The sequence below is a fragment of the Diplotaxodon limnothrissa genome, linkage group LG5 (assembly GCF_057381915.1).
Source record: "Diplotaxodon limnothrissa isolate DT_005_m linkage group LG5, D_limnothrissa_male_GT1.1, whole genome shotgun sequence".
Lineage (NCBI taxonomy): Eukaryota > Metazoa > Chordata > Actinopteri > Cichliformes > Cichlidae > Diplotaxodon > Diplotaxodon limnothrissa.
This window is the reverse complement of record NC_140600.1, coordinates 7,949,985-7,972,938: the sequence shown is the minus strand read 5'-3', so window position 1 is coordinate 7,972,938 and position 22,954 is coordinate 7,949,985. Positions and strand designations below refer to the sequence as shown.

The window sequence follows — 22,954 nt, the reverse complement described above, 5'->3', positions numbered from 1 at the left end:
CTGTGGGCCGGTCTTCGCTTCACCATCCCCAGACTCAGTGATACTTACAATACTGTTCAGTTTGAGCTCCAGATACGAAGGTAGGCCACTTTTTAGGGATTCCAGTTCAAGTGGGATGGGGTATCTTTGGCAACTGCATACCAGTGGAGCAGATTTTAATCCAAAGTATTCCCTTAATTCTTATTATAAGCTACATACAGTTTTTTTTAACAAAAAATTCTTTAGGGCAACCAAGTAAATCTGTCATCATCACTGTTATTGTGATTCTGTGGTGTAGTGGTTAACACATTTGCATAATGATCCTCGGTTTGATTCTGGTAGGACGAACAGGAGTCACAAAGCCACTTCAGGGATTAGTGTACTCTTAGTGCTGCTCTGAAGCTCAGATAAATAGGAGGGTTATGCTGGGAATGGTATCCAGTGTAAAATCTGTGCCAAATCAAATATGCACATCCATCTGAAACCCCTCAGGAAATAACAGAGCAGTTAAACATACATACTACTAGTGCTAACTCATGCTGAAGTCAACCTCAGCTGATGTCATTGCCAGTCCACACCAGCTGACTTCTTTCTACACATGGTAAATCCCATATAGGGCATGCTATTAGGCTGCTTTAGCTGCTTTCAACGTTGCTGCACCTCAACCCCAGCTCCTTGATCTATTCAGTTCAGTTTTATTTATACAGCACAACATCAGTCACCTCAAGATGCTTTATATTGTAAGGTGGACCCTACAATAATACATACAGAGAAAACCCAACAGTCATATAACCCCCTATGAGCAAGCACTTTGGCGACAGTGGGAAGGAAAAACTCCCCTTTAACAGGCTGCTGTCACGATGCCTGCTCTGTTCTTCCTAGGATTTTTTTGGAAGGGTTGAAATTTGGATTTCCATTGAAACCAAAACAAATTACACAATGTGTCAATAAAGACTTTCAACCTGAATATTTCATTCATGAAGACTTGATGTCTGAGTTAAGTGATCCCTTCATTTTTTGAGTAGCATTTAAGTTGCTGCAGATGGAAACAGCCTGTTTTAGTGATCCTGACTGAACCGCGGTTAATGTGGCTGCGTTGTAGTGATATCACACCAGCAAACATTTTGATGTTGAGAAGGTGATGGTGATCCACATCTAGTCTTCCAAACTGAAAGTTGTACTAAGTTTGGAAATTCTTAACCTGAACAAACTGAAATTGACAAAACACGCTTCATTGAGACAAGAGGAAGAACGCCAAGAAAAAAATGTTACTCATCCTACCAAAAAAAGGGACTGTGGACCTGGAAAGTGACCTGGATACTCTGGCTCCTCTAAAAATAAAGGCTCCATATGAGAAATACTCAGCAACGCGTACCTTAAAGCAGTTAACCTGTAAGCTGGAGAGGAAATGGCATCCTGCTAATTTAAAAGATCTTTTTTTTTAGCTTGGAAAAAGAGTTTGTTGCTCTATTTCTGTGGAAAGTGAACAAGATTTTCTCCAGCAACTAGAAAACACCTTTTGTAAAGTTAGAACATCTTACGATTTGTCACTGATTCAGTGCTGAAAACAAGAACAACCCCAGGTTTATTTAGTCAGAGCTTCGTTGAGCCAAATACTCTTTGAATCTGAATTAAAATGACTTTGTTCACAAGTAAAATTTTAACCATTAAAGAAAAAAAAAAAGATTCATAATGAGCAGCTACTTCCAGTACTACTGATATTTATTTAGACTCATTCTCTCTGATTGAACTTTCTGTAATAACTTCAGTAATTACTTCCTCCAAACCAGCAATGCATCTACTAATGTGGGGTCTTTATGTTGTGTGTTTGAATATTAAATTCAAATTCAAATTCAAATTTTATTTGTCACACACACACAACCATACACAGTATGACATGGGGGTGAAATGCTTGTAGCTGTACAATGCCCGACCATTAAATGACAGAAGAAAAGTTTTACAATATTTACAATTTACTACAAAAATTTACAAATTAACTTAGGAATTTACAGTAAAGAATGTGCAAATAGCAGAAGAGATTATAAAGATAAGGATTATAAATTATAGGAATTATAGGATTATAGGAAATGTGTGGTGGTGCGTGTGGTGACGTGTGTGAGAGTCCAGTCTTATAGTGACGTGTTTGGGAGAGTCTAGTCCTACACCTGGTTCAGGCCCCGAATAGCCTGGGGGAAGAAGCTCCTCCTCATTCTCTCTGTTTTGGCCTTAAGGGAGCGGAAGCGCTTCCCAGACCTCAACAGTGAGAAGAGTCCATTGTTGGGATGGGAGAGGTCCATCATAATCTTCCTAGCTTTGGACTTGCACCGCTTGGTGTAGATGGACAGCATGTCAGGGAGCTCTGATTGAATGATGCGTTCTGCCGAGCGCACCACCCTTTGCAGATCTCGTCTGTCCTGATTGGTGCTGTTCCCAAACCAGGTGCAGATGTTTGACGTCAGGACGCTCTCGATGGTGCAGGAGTTAGAAGTTCTTGAGCACCTTCAGTGGCAGATGGAAGTCTCTATTAGCGTGCAAAATAACTTAAACTCCCACTGGTTAAATAATACCTCATGTGAAAATACATGTTCCTACTGTGTTATCCAAATATTTTTGATTCATTTTATCTTGTAGGGTTTTTTGGTAGCATTTGCAAAGTTAGTTTTATATATATATATATATATATGTTTAATAACTTCTCAGCTCGCTTCACTAAAAGTCTACAAAATTCAGGTTTGTAAAGCTGTTTAATGCTTCTTGATCAGGTGATCAGGGCTGTTTCAGTAACATTACGTTTTTGTGGTTTGTTCTAGTAAAAATGCAAATAACTCTGAGAGCGAAGTGGTGTTTTATGAGCTGAAGGTCTCTGCCATGGCTGACATCATTCTCCAGGGGTGAGGCTTCACTTTAGACACATAACTATGACATCATTTTTCTTAACCTTCATTCTTGCCAAGATAAAAGTGTGACTGTGCCGTTTGCAGTGTTTCTCGGCCAGACAAAGTCATCTTTCCTCCTCCCAACTGGACTGTGCGACAGGGTCTGGGGGAGGAGCAGGAGATCGGCCCTGAGCTTCAGCAGGTCTTCGAGGTAAAAATAACATCTACGATACACAAGAAGCTAGTCCTATCACGTTTGCACACTGAAACATAGAAGAGTAATACATTCAAAATATTCACCAACTTTTAATGTGAGTATAGTAGTGTTGGTGAGCTTAAATTAATAGTCGTGTAAAATAGGAGCTCGGCTATTTCACTAAAACATTTTGCACTGTGAAAAAGAAGCTAACATTATCTTCTGAGGCTTAAAACGTCAGCTGTGGTTACAAAAAAAGTACACATAGGTGCCAGTGTTCACAGGAATGACTGTCCAAGAGCTGCATCTCAGACTCTACAGGCCTCAGTTAGCATGTTAAATATTGAAATTCATGACAGTACAATTAGGAAAAGACTGAACGTCTTTTAAAAAACAAATTGTCTCTTCTCTCCAGCAAGAAAATAGAATGGTTACAGTTTTGTAATGTTGCATCTAAACGAACCAAAAGACTTCTGAAACAAGGTGGTGACATTTTGCCATAATGCGCAGTGGCATATTTGGAAAATACCTCAGACCAGATGTCAAACACGGTGGTGGAGGGTTGATGATTTGGGCTTGTTTTTTGGAATATTGGAGTCACCAAGTCAGGCATGAACTCCTCTGTATAAATATTCCAGAATAAAATCTCAGGCCATCTGCCTAACAGACAGATCAACAACAGGAAAATGATAACAAGCATAGCAGCAAATCTACAATAGAGTAGTTGAAAAAAGAATCAAGGTGTTGCAATGGCTGAGACAAAATCCAGACCCCAACCTGAATGAACTGCTGTGCATAAACCAAAGCCTGTAAACCTCCAGCAACGTAAAGAAGAGTGGGTCAAAATGCCTCCACAGCTATGTGAGAGACTAAAAGTTAATACTGCTTAAGGTTGTTCTACAAGGTAAATAGGGAGCTGTTCATAAGCCATAATCATTAGTTTTTCCTTATGCTCTTTCTGTATGTTTATGTGTTTTAAATGATCTTATTCTTCATTTTGTTTTATTTTTACTATTATGTGTCATTACAAAAAGTTGCAAATCTTCAAACTTGAGAGCCTGAAAGATCCTGGACTTTTTCAGATCTGTGAAGATCTGAGGAGTTCAGTTCTAAAACAAACTGGCAGGTGATTAAACTCTAGTGAGGGAATTCCTCCTTCTAACGTCACCATCCAGAAAAAGGAGGCGTCCTGAGTAACATTCCTGTGTAAAGACCGAAGCATCAATCGTCAACTGATTATCACTGCAAAATTACCACACTCCTCAGTGACACTAACACTTATGAGACCCCCATAAGCAGATACAAGAAGAAAGTCATGCATATGCAGGGTGTAACATCTCGGTGTAGGCATCAGTATGTATGGTGGTCAGTAGCTTTTTCCCTTTTAAGCTGTTGTATGCAATTCACGTCTTTCATCTAGTAGCTGCTTGTGTCTTACATTAAGAACTCATAAGTGTTGCTGTAAAATATTACCACACTCCTTAAATTGTTGAAAAGTGTGGTCATTTTGGAGTGATAATCAGATGAATTGAGAACAGCACTGCACCTCCCCTTGTCAGCTGGTAATATTGAGATGCGTCGGTCTTAACTAAGATGTGCGATAGTCTTCTTTTCCTTAAAAATGTGGCTACAAGGGGTTTCAAAGTGGGTCTCCTCCACTAGTGGATAATAACCTGGGTGCGTTTGTTCACAAGTAATCTGGTAGAATAAATCCAGTCAGAACAGATCCTGAAACCTGTTCAAAGGGAAAACAGGATTACCTGATTGGATAAGATCAGATAATCCAATAGTTTTTGGGTTTTTAAAAAAAATCTAGATCAAACCTCCAGTTTGTCTTGTTCATTTCTTCTTTTGAACAACCAGGACAAAAGTGAACTGGATGACGTGATCCATGGAAAGGAAAAAGCCGGTTCATTTTATCCGGGCTACATCTGTTGAACAACTGGACCACTTGTTTTAGAACTGAAGAGAGGTGAAACGTTCACAAACCAGTCCAGTCGGCTTCTTTTATTAAGCTCTCAAGACTATCATGACGTGGATGGCTGTGCTGGCGCGCTTGATACAGTCAAACATTGCTAATGTCATTTCACGCGTAGGACTTGTGTTTCCTTTTACTAAAATCACAATGCAAGGGAGTTTGTTTGTAAAGTGCAGTACACAATGTACAGTGTACTAAAAGAAGACACAGTATAACATGTTAAACTCTTTCTCAGTTGGTGAATAACGGTCCCAGTGTGGTGAGCCAGACATCTTTAGTGGTGAAATGTCCCCTGAAGGTTCATGGTCACTGGCTGCTCTACCCTCTGGAGGTGGTCACTGAGGGTCCACTCAGCTGCTTCTCCAAAACAACCTTAAATGCACTGAAACTTAAGGTGAGGACACACACTTACACCTTTGTTGTTAGTCTATTCTTGACTGTGAACACTGGCTTGTGTTTGCTAATGACTCCTAATGTATTTATGTTTACAGCTTCAGCCTGGGGCAGTAGAGGGTCCAGCATCACTGAAGTCCAATGTTGAGCACCGCATCCAGAAGAGGGACGTGCACAGAGATCCTCTGGCTGAACAAGGAAACCTGGTGAGACATTACAGAATATAGAAATTCAACCTGTGAAGGAGTTTTACAGAGAACATGTACTGTTCTTTGATTAATGAATGGAAATGCTTGATTACAGATTCTAGCTGCAGCTAACTCAGCTTAAAGCCATCAGGAGCTAAGCAGAGTCTGACATCTCTGTGCACTTCATGCCAAACCTTCACTGTAGCACCATAACCTATGTATAGCCTAGCTTAGCACAAACACACACAGCAGGGTAAGTTCGTAGCAAACCTAGCTAAATTCAAGTTTAAACTGAATATCCAACTTTATTCCTTCTTCTGCAACCTTGTGACAACATTTGCTCCTCATCAGTGGACGTCATGTGTCCCTTAAAGACACGGGTCATGTTTGTCTCTGTCCTCAGTGTCTGACACGTGGGTGGAGAGTAGTGGCGAGATTAGCTTGCAGATCCCAAACACTTTAAAACAAAAGCTCTTTTGTTGGGTGTCGAGTCTCTCTGAGTTTCTACGGGACTGTGTAGTGTTCAGTGGTATTTACACATGTATGCAATGCACTGAAACCAAAAGATGCAAATGAGACTGCAGAAAGCAGTAGCTCTGCCTTTTCTTGTTCTGATTCGATTGTTTGTTTCAACAGAGGAAATGGAAATAAAGATGATGAGCTCTGGTCAACATCGACAGCTGCTTGCTGTAATTGTTTGTGAGAAGAAGTTAATTACGTTTGTGATTTACTGAGTTATTTTTGTGCGGCTGACATTTGACAGCTCATCTCTAATGGCACTCGGATGAAACCAAACAACCTTAGCACACAGAAATGTTTCGAATAAACCGTGCTGCACAGTGGGAATTCTAAAAACTAAAGTATTTTTAGTATTAATGAATTGGTGCTAACTTAATAGAAGTTCACAGGTCAGTGTGAACAACAGTTACACACTCCCAGAAGAAAGTTAGGGCTGCAGAATACTGTACATGTGCATTGTTGGGTTATTTTTAAGAGATAAAAAGCTTTAATTTTGATAACTTGTAGCTTCAGTGACTTGCTGTGGTATGTGACAGTCACTAGTTTTGTTTCCAACATATCACACAGTCTGCCATGCAATGCACGATTGTTGTAGGCAATTCAATTCAATTCAATTTTATTTATATAGCGCCAAATCACAACATAAGTCGCCTCAAGGCGCTTCATAGATACAGAGAAAAACCCAACAATCATATGACCCCCTATGAGCAGCACTTTGGCGACAGTGGGAAGGAAAAACTCCCTTTTAACAGGAAGAAACCTCCGGCAGAACCAGGCTCAGGGAGGGGCGGGGCCATCTGCTGTGATTGGTTGGGGTGAGAGAAGGAAGACAGGATAAAAGACATGCTGTGGAAGAGAGACAGAGGTTAATAACAGATATGATTCAATGCAGAGAGGTCTGTTAACACATAGTGAGTGAGAAAGGTGACTGGAAAGGAAAAACTCAATGCATCATGGGAATCCCCCGGCAGCCTACGTCTATTGCAGCATAACTAAGGGAGGATTCAGGGTCACCTGGTCCAGCCCTAACTATATGCTTTAGCAAAAAGGAAAGTTTTAAGCCTAATCTTGAAAGTAGAGATAGTGTCTGTCTCCTGAATCCAAACTGGAAGCTGGTTCCACAGAAGAGGGGCCTGAAAACTGAAGGCTCTGCCTCCCATTCTACTTTTAAATACTCTAGGAACAATAAGTAGGCCTGCAGAGCGAGAGCGAAGTGCTCTAATAGGGTGATATGGTACTACAAGCTCATTAAGATAAGATGGGGCCTGATTATTTAAGACCTTGTATGTGAGGAGCAGGATTTTGAATTCAATTCTGGACTTAACAGGAAGCCAATGAAGGGAAGCCAAAACAGGAGAAATCTGCTCTCTCTTTCTAGTCCCTGTCAGCACTCTTGCTGCAGCATTTTGGATTAGCTGAAGGCTTTTCAGTGAGTTTTTTGGACATCCTGATAATAATGAATTACAGTCGTCCAGCCTGGAAGTAATAAATGCATGAACTAGTTTTTCAGCGTCACTCTGAGACAGGATATTTCTAATTTTAGAGATGATGCACAAATGGAAGAAAGCAGTCTTACATATTTGTTTAATATGTGCGTTGAAGGACATGTCCTGGTCAAAAACGACTCCAAGGTTCCTCACAGCATTACTGGAGGCCAAGGTAATGCCATCCAGAGTAAGAATCTGGTTAGATACCATATTTCTAAGCTTTTCAGGGCCGAGTACAATAACCTCAGTTTGATCTGAATTAAGAAGCAGAAAGTTAGCGGCCATCCAGGTCTTTATGTCTTTAAGACATTCCTGCAATTTAGCTCATTGGTGTGTGTTATCTGGCTTCATGGACAGGCACAGGGAGACTTAACGCTTCCATGAGGAAACTAGAAACCCAGACAGTGTGGTTCATTCATAATCATAAAACACACCAACACTGTTGGTTATATATCATATTTCTACACATATGAACCGTTCATGACCCCTGGAATCATTTATGGATTTCTCTCTTTTGGGGCTTATGGGAGGCACATCTTGTTGGTGTAGGTAGGGTTAGGACAGGCTGTATTCACGATGTGAACCCTACTCAGTTGGTAATTGTTGATTTCAAAGGGACACTTTAGACCCTCTTGGCTTTTTAAAAATATATAGGGTTTGGGTTTAGGGCTGGGGTTTCACTGACAATGACTTACACCTCACAGGGTTAAACTGAAAGCTGAAATATTAAATAAACAACAACATTACCTTGTTCAATACACGACTTTACTCATTTACACACATCACAGGAGTTTCAGTGTGTGCTGTGGGGATCTGAGAACAGAGGCATGTGAATTGCCAGCAATCTTCTTTTGATTATATCCAAAGAATGAAGTTCAGTTTTTAGTCAGTGGGATTTTGAATGAAGTTTTCTTGGCGCTCAAACTGGTTCATATCAACTCTGTATAGAGCACCGGTGACTTTGACATCTTATATCATCACTGCACTGTAATCTGCTCTTACTCTGTCACTGTGCTGCCAAAACCATTTAACTGTGTGAGCCTTTCCAGAGGACCCGTCTTATTTTTAGAACATGTTTCAACATTTTAGCTTAATTCAAAGTCATAATAACTGACAATACTAATGCTAAGCATAATACAAAGAAACATAATCTCTGTTTATCCATGTGTTTATATTGCTACAAAAACGACTGCTAGGGTTTATGGTTATGCAGTTATATCACAGCATGTGAGGTATTCTCTTCTATATCGAAGATGGGGCTGTTTCTGTATAGTTCTTACAGGAAATTTGTCTTGAGCTTAGAGTCACTGCCACTCCGAATATTGACTGCCAGATGATGCATTGAAGTGCCAAAGCTCACAAAGTACGGAAGTACACTCAACAAATCATCCTACAAATCAGGAACGTTTAAAAGACTTTTGCAGGCTTCTCAGTCCCTGAGGCTGTGAGAATTAACGCTTAACAGTGAAATTGACAAATGGAAAACTTTTTATCAAACTAAGGAAAGTAAAGCACATGTATGCAAATGCATCATGTAGTAGAAAAATCCTTGCATGGTTTTTTTTTGTTTAAATTGCTGTTGTGAGGGCAGTAATTAGTCATTAGTAATGAAAGAAATGACGGTGAATGGTTAACTGGAATGTGCTGTGCCTGCTCTGTCCCTCTGTAGACATGCAGTACAGTGGAGTGCTGGCAGCTGCAGTGTAATGTGGGGCTGCTGCAGAGAGGACGAAGTGTCATCCTGACTGTACGCTCAAGAGTCTGGGCTGAAACGTTCATGGAGGTGAGACTACAGGTCTTTGAACTCTGCATTACTGCTCTGTAGTGTCAGTCATGTCTTTCAAGTTTGAGAAGAAGAAACTCAACTAAGGAACAGACTAGAGCGGATGAAGGCGAGAACCTGCAGGAGTCTGTGCTCATGCTGCCCTCTGTCGACCGACAAAAACAGACAGTGTGTCTCATCCACATTAGATCATTATTCATACCTAACAGTTTTCCTAATGAACTTAATAGGCTTTCTACTGTTAATTGTGACATTTTATAATTAAATTTTGAGCCTACTATAACCCACAGTACAGAGTAGATGATGTATGGAACAATAAACTAATATTTAAAGAAATAGTACGAAACTGATTTCGCAGAAATCACAGAGGCTTTTGATTTTCCTTAGATACAAAAAAGTTTCCTCATTAAACTTTTGTTTATCGATCGTCCACAGCGAGCCTATAAGCAGTACACGCTGGAGTGCTCCGTTCACTTCAGCGTGGACAGGATGCCGTATTCTGTTTCTCCCACATTAAAGCCATCAGGATCCAAAAAGGTAACATCAACAGCTTTTTTCTGTGTTTTTACAATTTCACAAGCTCTTTAGATTTTTCATTTACAAATGAAAATCAGTGCACGGTGGATCAGTTCTGCGGTTTCCTGTTGTTCAGGTGGCGACTGCTGTGATGTGGAATAAACCCAACAGTCAGTACTCGGTTCCTGTGTGGATCATCATCCTGGCTGTTCTAGCTGGGTTGCTGTTGCTGGCCTTGCTCATATACTTACTTTACAAGGTAACAAGGTGTTCAAATACCCTACTTTTAGCATGATCACAGAAAAACAGCTCTGGAATAACTTGGTTGTTACACATTGCAGTTTTTGTAATATTCTTGATAAATATGAGATTGACAGCACTAACCTTCGGGCTTTTCTGCTCTACTGAGTTACAGCCTGAGCCAAAGACCCCAAAAACAGATTTTTGTTTCTTTAGTCAGTTTGTTTACTTATAACTGCTGAAAGCTGTGATCTGAACTAAAGCTGTGCTTGCAGGACACGGAAATTGTAAGATTGTCTTTCAGTTGTTACTGCGGGAACAAAAACCCAACAAAAACCATTACAGAAGCAAGAAAAACAATGTGTTGTAGAAAAATCAGTATGGCTGTCATTAGATAGTGTTTGTGGATTGACCAGATATTGTAAAAGTGACTATTCTTTAAGAGTTGTGAGTTGCATTTTGGGTAAGTTATCAGGGAACAGTGTATTTTTTTACACGTATCAGTTGTGAAGCTCACACGTTATTATTGTTTTGCATCTAATCTCTTCATCCTTTGCTTTAGATGGGCTTCTTTAAAAGATCAGACCCATACGGTACGACCATGGAAAAGGCCAAACTCAAACCCCAGGCGTCCTCTGAAGCTTAGATCTGAACGGAGCCTCCACCTGCAGCTGTTCCAAAGAACTGGAAGTATTGTCGCATTCCCAAAAAAATAACGGAAATTCCTAATTATAAGCAGGCCACCCATTCATGAAGGGACAGTTATGGGTGCTGTATCACTGGAAGATAAAAATGTCTGGTGCTGCACTAAAACATTACAGGGGTCACGCAGTTGGATATGCACTGCTGTTTGTTGGACATTCCTCTGTGCAGTCAGAGACTTTTCTAGAAGCTCATCCTGTCATATTATACTCCTGCATTGACAATAAAGAAACAAATGGACATCCAACAAAAGGCACCAAAACGTCGGTAGTTCATGAATGCAAAAAAAGTGTGATTCAAGCCATGTTTGTAAGCTTGGTGTTGATGATTTTGAAAATTCCTGCTTATGAATGATGCCTAAACCACTTGTTATTTATGGCACAATGATTTCCTATTGATTGTTGAATGTTGTACTGTACTGTCCACAGGAAGAAAAAAATCAAAAAAGCAACTTGCCAAATCTGCAATGTTTAACTTGAATTTTTCTCTCCCATATTGGGAGGTACTTTGTGTATGATGTAATGTATTCATTGTGTTATATTGATGTTGTGGCACAGAATAAAGCCTAATTTTGTATACCCACACAAGAAGCTATGATCAGCCTTTTACAGCTAGATTGGGCTGCCTGGTAGGGAGCTGGTTAGCACTGTTGTAGGAGCTGCCTGCTCGAGGAAGGAGATTTTGCAGTGGAGTAGGAACACCAGCAACATCACCTCGCTCAACTTCTTCTGCAGGAACCTGCTCACCAAATTAAACCCCTTTCACCCAACTTAATCCCCAAGAGCTCCTTCAGTTATTTTTCTTTTCTTTCTTTCTTTATTTTTGCATTTAGGGGCACTGGCACATGGAAAAAAATGCTATATGTAATAGGTCATTCTTCTGACGTCTATTCACCTTTTCTTTAGTTGGACTGAACGTGAAGTCCTCCAACTTAAACTCCATTTTTGACACCACCACACACAAGAAAAAGCTACTCATTTAGAAACATTGATTTATAATTACTCCCTTTATTTTCCATTAAATTATCAAATAATGATTTCTTTTGTATTTTTAGAATAAAAATAATTCAATCCAGCAGTGCATCATAAAACCCTGAAGTGCTGTTTTTATTTGCAGAGTATTTTAGACTTTCTTATAGTTTACACCTGGGACACGGAGGACAAAAAAGATGAAAGTTTGGAAGTGATCCAATTAGAAGTAATATCCTTCTGATCAGGAGTAATATCCTTGTGCAGTAAGTTTAGACCCTCACATTTTCTCATGAAAATGGGACAAAATGTCAACACTTGGGAGGACCAGAAGACATATGGACACATTTCCCATCTGATGTTATTGAAGATAAGACCCTTTGTAAACCAAAGGAGCAACTGCAGTAAAAACACAGCAAAGGTAGGCTTTACATTTTACATTACATTGCATCAAAAGGCGTAAACTACATCAAAATGTGCTGTCAAAATGCTAAGAAGCAAAAATAATTTCTAAAATTATTATTTTTAAATCGCCGAACAAGCTTGCAAGATAAGAATAATTTAACGACTCTGCTGTTAAAGTGTGTCACCAGTAATTCCTTGGTGGCTTGTGGGTATGACCGTCCCTTAGTTTGGGTGTATGACTGATTTAAGTTTGTAAATAAATAAAATAAGAAGAAGTTGATATGCTATTACTCTTTTATGATCTATTTAGCCCTACAGCTTTGACAAAATGGGCCATAATGATGGTGCAGGGTGTTCTGGGAATCCATCCTACCTGACAAACCATCCTACCCGTTGTTTCTACGCAACACGAAATTCAGTGGCGAACCATCCTACCTATGTGAATATAAGCTACTAACATACTCTGATGGGTACAATTAAGTGCCAAACCGTCCTACCTTTGTAAATGTGACGTACAAGCATACTTTAACAGCTAAAATTAAGTGGCAAACCGTCATACCTACTTACATTTGTGCTGGAATGACTCTGTGACAGCAGAAATGTGCATAAACTACTTACAATAGGACGTTTTGCCAAAGCAGGACGTTTTGTCAGAACACCGGCTTCATTAATATTGTTTGGTTCGTTTACTTTCGTTTAAATTAAAAACTTACCAGTCATCTAAGTTGTGTTTCCATCATAAGTCACACACTTTTCCTGGGAGTGCTCATCAGGAAGTGCTGGGAGTGCTGCAGCAGCAGCAGCAGCAGACAAACCACAGAGCAAATCTTTGTCTAACATGTGAACAAGTGTTTTACATTAAGGGCATAAGCTCGCTTTTGGTTTTTGGCAGAACCATCATATGATACCACATCTCCCTCTGCAGGTGATATATGTTACTGCCATCCACAACCTTGCTGCCGCTGCAGAGGACTGTGCTACACATTGACAGCATAAAAGATGCGTGAAGTCAAGATTGATAAAATATTTAATATCTACTCAAAACTAAGGCCCAGGCACGAGGAAAGGTCCACTAGACAATATTTTGGACAGATATTTTATGTGTGATGTGTGAGGCCTATGCAGAACAGCAGCACGGACATGTGCTGCATCACCCTGTTATATTGTCCACTTGATGGTGACTGCAGCTGGACTCCACAGTCCCAGTGAGTTCCCAATGGATGTTATGAGTGGACCATTAGTCTTGTACAGTCCCACTCAGGTCAGTCTGCCTGGTGTTACAGCTTAGAGTCCTGGTGTACTGCTCTATCAGCCGGTCTATAAGTCAGCTGTTTGATTGTAATGCATGTTACTGTATGGCAAATTCTACTTGGTCCCCTTTCCCATCAGTTTAAGATGTGTTTCCTGGTTTTGAGTTTATTTTCACTGGGTCTGTTCACTTCTGGAATAACTTACCTTCTACAATCTGGTGTCCTTTCATATGTCATAGATCATTTTCTGATTTTAACTAATTCGCAAAGTTTGGTATTTAATTCTTGTTATTTCTTAACTTTCTTGGTTATTGTTTGGCTCTTCTTGTATTTGAATGCTACATAAAACCTCACGATCAACTAAAGTGACCCTATTAGTATATGCAACGTGACTTACTGAATGCTTTTCTCCCACAGCTGCTGTTGAAGTGTTTCCTCTGACATTTGTGCTGAGTCCATGTGTGTTCTGCTGAGTTATGCTGGATGGATGCACCCTGCCTCCAACCAGAGTGTTCTGTGTCTCTCCTCCTCCTCTCTTCGCTCTCACTCCTTCTCGTGTGTGTGTGTGTGTGTGTGTGTGTGTGTGTGTGTGTGTGTGTGTGTGTGTGTGTGTGTGCGTCACAGTCTATAAAAGCCTCTCTATTGTGGGGGTGCAACTCTGCAGAGGAACTCAAGTGCAGGCAGAGAAACAGCCAGAGGAAACAAAAGACTGCACCTGGCCACCTTCTTGTCTGTGAGTAACATACACAATATGCTGCTTTATGCATTTAGCTCAGTGTTTTATTTAAAGCAGAGCATGTCATTAGCATGCGTGTCATGTAGCTGTTATGCTTTGCAGGGGGAAATGACTCAGTAGTTTTTTCTCAGTCTCAGTGAACAGCAAAATGCAGATCCAGTATCTTGCACAGTGTCTGATGCACAAAACTCTGTGAGACTAAAATGACAAGTTATCGTTTTGGGCCTTAATGCAAAAATGATTAGCTCATCTTAAAAAACATTGTTGGTACCAGTGCTGAAGCACACAAACACCAGGCATATAAAGAGAAAGCTAATGACCAGGCACTGTACATACACTGTATTCGAGCTGCTAGAGTTTAAAAGTGTTGCTATCCCTGGTTGTTTTCCTGCTGACTGATGTCTGTCTGATGACTGCTTGATCCTCTGTGATGCCTCCTATTCAGCATGTAAAGCGTGAGGCTTTCACCCTCTCTGCTGTGCTGTGAGTCAGCAGACAGGGTATTAGTGTTTGGGTTGGGATGTTTTTGAGACTATAGGTCTCACCTCATATGCTCCTGAGCCCACCTAAACCACATATGCTGATCATTGATTGCACCAAATGTCACAAAGATTTCAGTCAATTTAAAACAGCCTTTTGCTGTAAAGGAAACTCTAGCACCATGTGACCACTAAGAGTCCCAAAGTCACTATGATTCTCCTTGGATGTTTATTTACATGTGCTTCCCGAGCACAAGCCTTTGCCTTATTGGACGTTCCCCATTGAGTGGAGTTCAGCAGTCTTCCAGCTGGCATGACACACACACACACTACTGTTCCAGCACACTACTGTGTAATATAGAAGAGACCTGTATGAGTACCTCTCCTGCAGCTAAGCCAATACCTACATGAAGGATCTGGTTTAAATTGTAATACTGGTCCAAGTAGCAATTTCCTGTTTTTCCTGTGCAGGTCGTGCCTTCTCTGAGTGAGCTGTAATCATGGCCAGAAACCTGCTGAAGAACCCCAGCGGAGAAGGTAAGATATTATTTTTCCCTCAGTGGATTAGAGAGCATGATGAGCATTTCATCAGATGCTTTTTAAAGTAGTAGTTTTGACATTTTGTTTATAACTTTTACTTTTTGCAGAGCTTACCTCTTGTATGAACCTTACATGTACACAAGAGCCTAGTGTAGGATACAGGATACCTCCAAAGTTACAAAGCAAGGCAGAATCCAAGCAGTCAAAGATGAGACAGGGAGCAGTGCACACATAAGGAGGTTCACGGGGAGGCCACTGATCCGAAAGAGGGAGCACAAGATGCTTTGGGTAGACTGGAAATGGGGCACAGGGAGAAACAATAACGAACAGGAGACATACACACAAGAAGTAGTGTTATTCATTTAGAAACATGTTTCTAGGCACCCGGTGAATGGTAGTCCAGTGTCCACTTTTCTTCTTGGCTCTGCTTTTGGTCTTCACCAAGTTCTGAGGGGGGGTATCTGACTGGTTTGCCGTCGAGTGTGTTCAATAACTTGCTAATGATTTCTGCCTTTTACCGTGATATTTTAGGATGTGACACTGAGAACAGCTGTCAGCTTTGTTCACTTTTGTTTCTCATAACTTACTCATAACTATTTCATAACAGAAGTTGCATAGCTAACAAGTTACTCACCAGATCAAGACTAAATTAGATTTCTTTTTAAAAACTATTAGTTCTGGTCTTGTTTTTGAGGCCGTTTCGTGCTGGCCAGCACTCAAATGCAACTAATTGTGCTCTTGTATTTGACCCAATAAAGCTCATGTAAAAAACAAAACAAAACGAAACATAATACTGTGACTGGAAGCTTGAGACTGTGGATTTCCCTCCCAGATGAGCTGAAATTCTGGGAGCTGATAGAGAATGGTGGGAGCCAGTGGAAGGTGGAGGACATGCCGGGAGACTGTGGTCATGACTTTTGCAGTGAAGGAGTGACTAAATACTTTGCAACCTCCTTTGAGTGAGTAGTTATCACATACAACATATGAGTATTGGTCACACCACTACATTCTGTCAGGCTTCTTTTAGGGTCACTGGAAAAGGTTTAAATGGTAAGTATTTGTATAGCGCTTTTACTAGTCCCTAAGGACCCCAAAGCACTTTACACAACCAGTCATCCACACATTCACACACCGGTGATGGCAGCTACATTGTAGCCACAGCCACCCTGGGGCGCACTGACAGAAGCAAGGCTGCCGGACACTGGCGCCACTGGGCCCTCTGACCACCACCAGTAGGCAACGGGTGAAGTGTCTTGCCCAAGGACACAATGAGACTGAGACTGTCCAAGTCGGGCTCGAACCGGCAACCTTCCGATTACAAGGCGAACTCCCAACTCTTGAGCCACGATCGCCCCATAAGATGTTAAAATGTTTGGACAGATAGTTATGATACTCTATAATACAGCGCATAGTTCTAACAGTATTATTGAGTCTGTCTCAACAACATATGTACATGCATAAGGTTTTACTAAACTACAACTTTGTTATTCACATGAAACATATTAAGTTCAATTTAAACATCATATATGTGGCAGAATGCTTTTTTTGTTTTCTTCCCAAAATTAGTTCAGTTTGCAAATATATCCTGTGTGTCCCAGGCTGTGTCTGAAGAGGCAGGTGATTGACCTGCTGGCAGAGGGATTCTCATCTGAACAGCTGGATGCACAGCCTCCTGTCACAGTACAAGACTGGTAGGACACGTCTGAACAGACACGTTATTTCCTTTGTGTCAGAGAACAGACTCAGTGATTAAAGGGAAGCTCATCCTGCAGGTACTGTGGGAGGACGGACTGTGGCTGCACCTACCAGATGACCGTGTGTCTGCTAGATGAGAACCACGAAGTCATACAGGAGTTCAGACCAGATTCGGTGACTCTGGACCCCGACTGTGATGACTGCTCATGGAAAGAGGTTTTTGAAAGCTCCTTTAACTGTTGGTAGAACCTCAAAATCCCATCCTTTCGTGAACCTCGGGACCAAAAATTGTCCCGCCCCAAAAGTGCTCTAAAAATGTTATAAATCAATATTTTTTTCTACTTTAAATTAGTCAATCTTTTAAAACTACTTCTGCTTAAAATATCCATGTCAAGTTTTAATTATATTTTCATTGTTTTAACCCTTTAAATCCCAGTTTTATTACATGAGCGCCCTGTTTTTTTAGCCCCAAAAAACAAAAAAACTAAATATTTTCCAAAAAAAACATTTGAAGTAATATTTGTTTGTTATTATAATTAGGCCTTTAGATGGACCAAAGATTGGCACCAACATTCATTTCGATCCACTTTTTTTTTTTTTGCAGGAGCGCATTTCATAAAATGCACACACTATCGGTCCTAATCGACCACGCCCAAAAAAGTGCTATAAAAAATTTATATATTAATATTTTATTCCACTTTAAATTAGCCAATCTTTTAGACCTACTTCTCCTTGAAATATTCATGTCAAGTTTTAATTACATTTCGCGGATTTTAACCCTTTATATCCCGGTTTCGTCACATGAGCGCACTGCTTTTTTTGCCCCAAAAAACATAAAACTTGAATATTTTCCAAAAAAAACATTTGAGGTAATATTCAATTGTTATTATAATTAGGCCTTTAGATGGACTAAAGATTGGCACCAACAGTCATTTCGATCGCCTTTTATTTTTTTTTTCAGGACCAGAAAATGGTCTCCAGGCGGCAAATGCTGCTCCTCTAGGCCGAAAAAAGTGCATCTTCCCGGGGTAAGTCGCGACGATGACCGGGGCACGATCACCGGGGACTGCTTTTTCCAGCACACACGTCCGATACCACGTGACAACAAATACATCATTTCCTGTTGACTAAAAAAAAAAAAGCACCCTCTCACGGTCCTAGGGACCGAAAATGGTCCCGCCCGATCAGCGGGCGAAGCCACTGCTGCACGCCGGGAATCAGGCTTCTTTCCCCGCAGGTCTGTCTAAGCAGCCCGCTGTTTTCCAGCCCGGGGTCAAATGTGAAGCAAGGGCGCCACCCGGTGGACAAATAAAAAAAAATTACAACTCTAAGGCCTCCTCAAAAATGAAAATGAAACTTAAAAACATCGACGATCCCTTTGACCGTAATTAATTTGCAGTGAAAAATAGCGTTTATAATGGGTTTCAAGGGGCAGAAATCGGCCACGAGGTTCGATAGTGGATGTATGCCTTTTATTCAGCCATTTAAGCTCATTTAAAAAACTCAGACTGAAATTTTAAAATAAAATGGGAAAAAAAATACATGTTTGAAAATTTGGCTATACTCCATTAAACACAGTGGAAATGGCGTGGAATTAAAAAACGCAAAGGCCACGAAATGGTCCCAGGTTCTACCAAGGGTTCAGTTAAAAATCAGATTCTTATAAATGTGTGACAAACACAGTGCTCTGTATCCTGCATTACAGCTCACAGTGGTTTTCTGTCTGTACTGCAGGTTAACCACACGTTTTCTGACTATGGCCCTGGGATGCGTTTCATTTCCTTTGAACATGGAGGACAAGACACTAAGTTCTGGGATGGCTGGTTTGGAGTCCGTGTCACTGGAAGCTCCGTTACTATTGAGGTTTAAGCAGCACTGACAACAGAAAAAGGGAACCACATAATAGTGAAAGGTGGAGAATAAAGAACTAGAATATTATTGTCAGAGCTTTCGATTGATGGCCAGCTTTGCCTTATCCTGCATTTTGCTTTTCATGCTGTGAAAACCCTGCTTCACATTTGTAAAATGACACAACAAAACCCTACCATCGTGTCATCTTGGCTTTACTAACCTGAAAATCCTTAAACTGCTGCCTGCACCAGTTATTATCTACTACATAATCTGTTAACTACTACCTCTGTGGAACTACACTGTGGGTTGAACTAAGGGACTGACTTGATGAGTGGGGTTCTGAAAGTGACCACATTTTATCAGTTAACCTGGAATTATAATTAGGATATAAACCAAAAAGTTAATAAAGAATTCAATGGATTATGACTTGTCCTCATTTATAAGAAGACTGCTTGTAGGGGGTTGAGAATATCAAGATGGACGTACTTCCTCTGCTACTGCTGACTATATGTGGTCACAAAGGCTTTCTCGATGGACCATGAATCAATACATCATATACAAATGTTCGGTAATTTATTCAAATATTTTTCTTTTAATACTTCTGTTCTGCTACAGAGCAGAGGGGTAATCTTACCACCACACCCTTACAAAAAAGGTGGGGTGTTAAATATAAGAGCTGCTGATCTGTTGGTGTCTTTGGAGATGAAGGACTCAGGAAGTAGCTGCTGTTGATGGCTTTTTGTGTTAATTCATCTGACAGATAAAGTTTTGTCAAAACACAAAGAAATGAAAGCACATATTCAAAAAAACTCACTTTTTATTTTTTTTATAAATCATACTCAGGTCAGAGTAGATGCCATAGGGTAACAAACAATACAAATATTTATAGGTTACAAAATTAGTGACTGTGGCAAAAACATGCAGGAGTAGCTCGTGAACAGATCAGTGAGACTCTGACGAGTCTATATGAGCTGTGGTAACACACAGATATTAAGGACAATGGATTTTAAAGTTACTATTAGTTTGTGTTCATGAATCACTGAAACACAGCCTCATGGCCAGAGCGGAGCGTAGTGTTGCATTAAGTATGCTGGTAAGAGAATGAAAACTTTCAGACAAAATCTGAAGAGCTAACATGGACCAAAGAACTTTGTTTCTCCAAGACTTCCACCAGTCTGCAGCTCCACTACCTCCACCTAGAAGTCCCTGAATCCAAAAGGATGTGTGCCTCTGAATTAGTTTGTGATATTCTCTTCAAAACATCAGGACAGCTGTTCTTATACAACAGGGTATGTATTTAAGAATGTATGACACTACATATGTAGTAATGGTAAAGAAGGCTTCCAAAGGTACGTGAATCCAGATCAGCTGAAACAGTTCAAAGCTGGGCCAAAATTCACACACGATGGCAAATTCATCCGGATAACTAACAGACAGACTGACAGAACACATACCATCACTGGAAATCACACGGACAGATAGAATAGACTTCACTCGCAGTAGGACATAAAAATGTGACCTTCTACAGTCTGTGATTGGGTCAGAGTGAGACATCACTGTAAGGTACTGGCTGAAAAACACAGTGGAGTGGAGGAGTGATAGCAGGATATTAAAATACTCCTAATAAAAACGTAGGCAGGTGACAACAAGTCAGGAGAGCATAATGTACAGACTAGCAATGTTTATGACCGGAGCTGTGCCAAAACTGATGATTTCTTCAGTAAAGCTGTGATTTTTCCTCATTACTATGGTACTTTAACGCCTGCAGCAAGCTTTAAATATTAAGAAGTTAAAAATAAAGCACTCTGTCAAAACAGGCTCTTAACAACTCACTGTTGCAAAGTGACAATGAGTTGTTAGAGGAGAGGTCCAAAAACATCTCTCCTCTCATGGATATCAGCCTTAAACCCATTTCCGGTTGGCTGAGAGACTTCCTGGGTTAAGAAAGCAGGTAAAAATATCACTATGTATGTTTGACCTGGACACCTTTCACATGCACACCTCGGGGAAAGGAAACATCAGTAACCTGATGCGCCTCAACATCAGCTTACAACAACTAATGTGTGGCATTTTCAAGTCCGCTGCAGGGCCAGGAACTGGAGTCTGTTAAATGTCACATGTTGCCTGATTCAACACCAGAAACAAATACTTTTTAAATTGTTTCCAGCAGGTGGCAACAACAGAGATGCAGCTGAATATAAGAGAGCAGTCTGTGTGTGTGTCTCTCCATGGTGTTTTTGGAGGGTGTGTAAAATAGGAGGACAGAGCATCATTCTCCTTGTGACTGCATCTGTTTACAAAAGGCCTCAAACTGCTGCTGCTCCAACTCTGTCATCACCTTGTTCAAAGCATAGATCTGCAAATGAAAGAAAGCAATCAAATTTAATGTCTGTTTATGATTTTAGGTTGGGGTATGTGTGCTAGGTTTAATAACAAAAGGGGATGATGGCCACCTCTGCTCTCTGCCGCTGCTTGAGCTCTTGCTGTGCAGACTTCTGCTTGGCTCTGTCTCCTCTGGTCGGGGTTGAGTTCAGCTTTGGTTTGTCTTTACGACACGCAGGCTCCATGGTGATGGTCCACTAGAAATGTAACAAGAGACGAGCGTCAAATGGTCTCATAGTGACAAAACATTAAAAAGAAAACCATATATTGTGGCTAAAAATAGAGTCAATATGAGAGCAAATCATGATGGATTGTCTAATGTGATCAAGAAGAGTTCAGTAACACATAACTAGCTAAACCTAATGAACAGCTAGTGAAACAAACAAATGAGGAAAACAACAAAAACGAGTGGGTGAGAGAAGCTGTAGTTTCAAGGTTTACAATCCACTGCCCAATTATACAGCCGTGACATCAAGGTGGCAACTATTCACAATACAGAAATTTGAGAACATTTAAATAAAAAAGGAAACAAGAGAACTAAACCCTTTGATGTAGAAGATTAAGACACAAAAAGCGCAACTTTTAACAAAAATGACCCACAAAATGAGAAATATATCAAGTTTACTTAACTAATTGTGGATTTTATACATTTAAATACTTATTTAAATGCATCACATCACCCCTCCCCTTTCCCTCCAATTATCCAGTGTGTGTTTGTGTATGTAGGCCTTTTATAACTTGTGATTTTGCTCCTTCTCTCATCTGTATGTTTAGGAAATTAAACAAGTATTTTAGGCAGTGTCATAACCAGCTTTATGATGAATGCGTTCCACATTTACACAGTTTTAGGAGTTTAGTTAGGACCTTACATTTTCATTCCCTGGACAGCGGGAAGTTTTAACGATCTTTCCCCCTTATTTTCGAACAAAAACCATTAACGGAGTTAATGGATGATAAATGAGCGTTAGCTTTGGCTGTAAAGCTGCAACAGCAACAAGAGCGAAAACAGCTGTGCCGACACAAGTCAAGTGCTCCACAAAAAGAGAAATCTAAACGTCCTAAATGTGCAGCTCTAATCCTTTATCGCCAAGATCGTCTCTGTACATGTAGCTAATATTAGCGAGCTAAGAGTTTGGTTTTAATAGAGTAACATTTCAATCGCCAGCAGCATTTTAGATTCTGATAATGGTACACTTACCCTACAGTTGACAAAGTAAAGACAACAAGTAGAAAAGGCGTTATAACGTGCTTTGACCACCCTTAATCAGCTTGTAAACTGACTGCAGCTAGCTACTAGACGATCACTAGTGCTACCAACAAACAAGTCCGTGTTTAGTCTGCGGGCATTTGTGGAAGGTTCCGGATATTTTTCCTTCTTTTTCTATTCAAATTTGCGGTCAGCTAGAGGCAACAAAACCACATTGGTGCCCTCGATAGGTCTTATGTAGTTTGTGAACTTGGAAAACTAAAAAACAAACAATAAACAAACAAACAAACAAAGAAAAAAAATGTGGAGAAAATAGTCTTAGTTTTGTATTTGTTAATCTGATAAAAAATAATAAAAAAAAAGTTGTCACAAACTTCCTGATCAGGCTTTTATGGACATGTTTATTGAGACTTTGTATGTCTACAAGACTGAGTCAACTTCTTCCAACTGTTTCTGTTGAAATATAATAAAATATACTGATATTCCTTAATCGTTTCTCTGGCGTAATAATTAAAAAAAAAAAAAATACTAAAACTAACACTGAAACTAATAAAAGCTAAACTAGAATCAAAGATATTCAAATA

General features: G+C 40.2%; 3 protein-coding genes across 4 annotated transcripts in view; 2 read left to right on the top strand and 1 right to left on the bottom strand.

Moving 5' to 3' along the window:
• Window positions 1-11,114, top strand: part of LOC146631536 (integrin alpha-5-like) — a 56,435-nt gene extending 45,321 nt beyond the window's left edge. Inside the window, exons 22-30 of the mRNA XM_085352997.1 lie at window positions 1-80; window positions 2,790-2,870; window positions 2,961-3,066; window positions 5,265-5,423; window positions 5,521-5,628; window positions 9,286-9,399; window positions 9,835-9,936; window positions 10,052-10,174; window positions 10,718-11,114. Coding sequence (XP_085209123.1) covers window positions 1-80; window positions 2,790-2,870; window positions 2,961-3,066; window positions 5,265-5,423; window positions 5,521-5,628; window positions 9,286-9,399; window positions 9,835-9,936; window positions 10,052-10,174; window positions 10,718-10,801 — 957 coding nt within the window. The 3' untranslated portion in view covers window positions 10,802-11,114. The remainder of the gene's footprint in view (window positions 81-2,789; window positions 2,871-2,960; window positions 3,067-5,264; window positions 5,424-5,520; window positions 5,629-9,285; window positions 9,400-9,834; window positions 9,937-10,051; window positions 10,175-10,717) is intronic.
• Window positions 11,115-14,127: 3,013 nt separating this feature from the next.
• Window positions 14,128-19,192, top strand: fbxo2 (F-box protein 2). 2 transcript variants are annotated; one of them, XM_085353741.1, is made up of 7 exons: window positions 14,128-14,213; window positions 15,167-15,232; window positions 16,068-16,194; window positions 16,834-16,926; window positions 17,008-17,146; window positions 17,892-17,958; window positions 18,665-18,728. In XM_085353741.1, the coding sequence occupies exons 2-6, from the start codon at window positions 15,196-15,198 to the stop codon at window positions 17,931-17,933; spliced, it is 438 nt and encodes a 145-aa protein (XP_085209867.1). In that variant the 5' UTR covers window positions 14,128-14,213; window positions 15,167-15,195; the 3' UTR covers window positions 17,934-17,958; window positions 18,665-18,728. The 2 variants fall into 2 exon arrangements, with proteins under 2 accessions (XP_085209867.1, XP_085209866.1); XM_085353740.1 differs by lacking the exon at window positions 17,892-17,958 and having other exon boundaries at window positions 18,665-19,192.
• Window positions 19,193-19,630: 438 nt separating this feature from the next.
• Window positions 19,631-22,465, bottom strand: svbp (small vasohibin binding protein). The gene is made up of 3 exons (XM_085353739.1): window positions 22,362-22,465; window positions 21,235-21,360; window positions 19,631-21,137 (listed from the first exon to the last, which is right to left on the bottom strand). Exons 2-3 carry the CDS (start codon window positions 21,346-21,348, stop codon window positions 21,051-21,053), a joined length of 201 nt encoding a protein of 66 aa, XP_085209865.1. The 5' UTR covers window positions 21,349-21,360; window positions 22,362-22,465; the 3' UTR covers window positions 19,631-21,050.
• Between the last annotated feature and the right edge of the window lie 489 nt (window positions 22,466-22,954).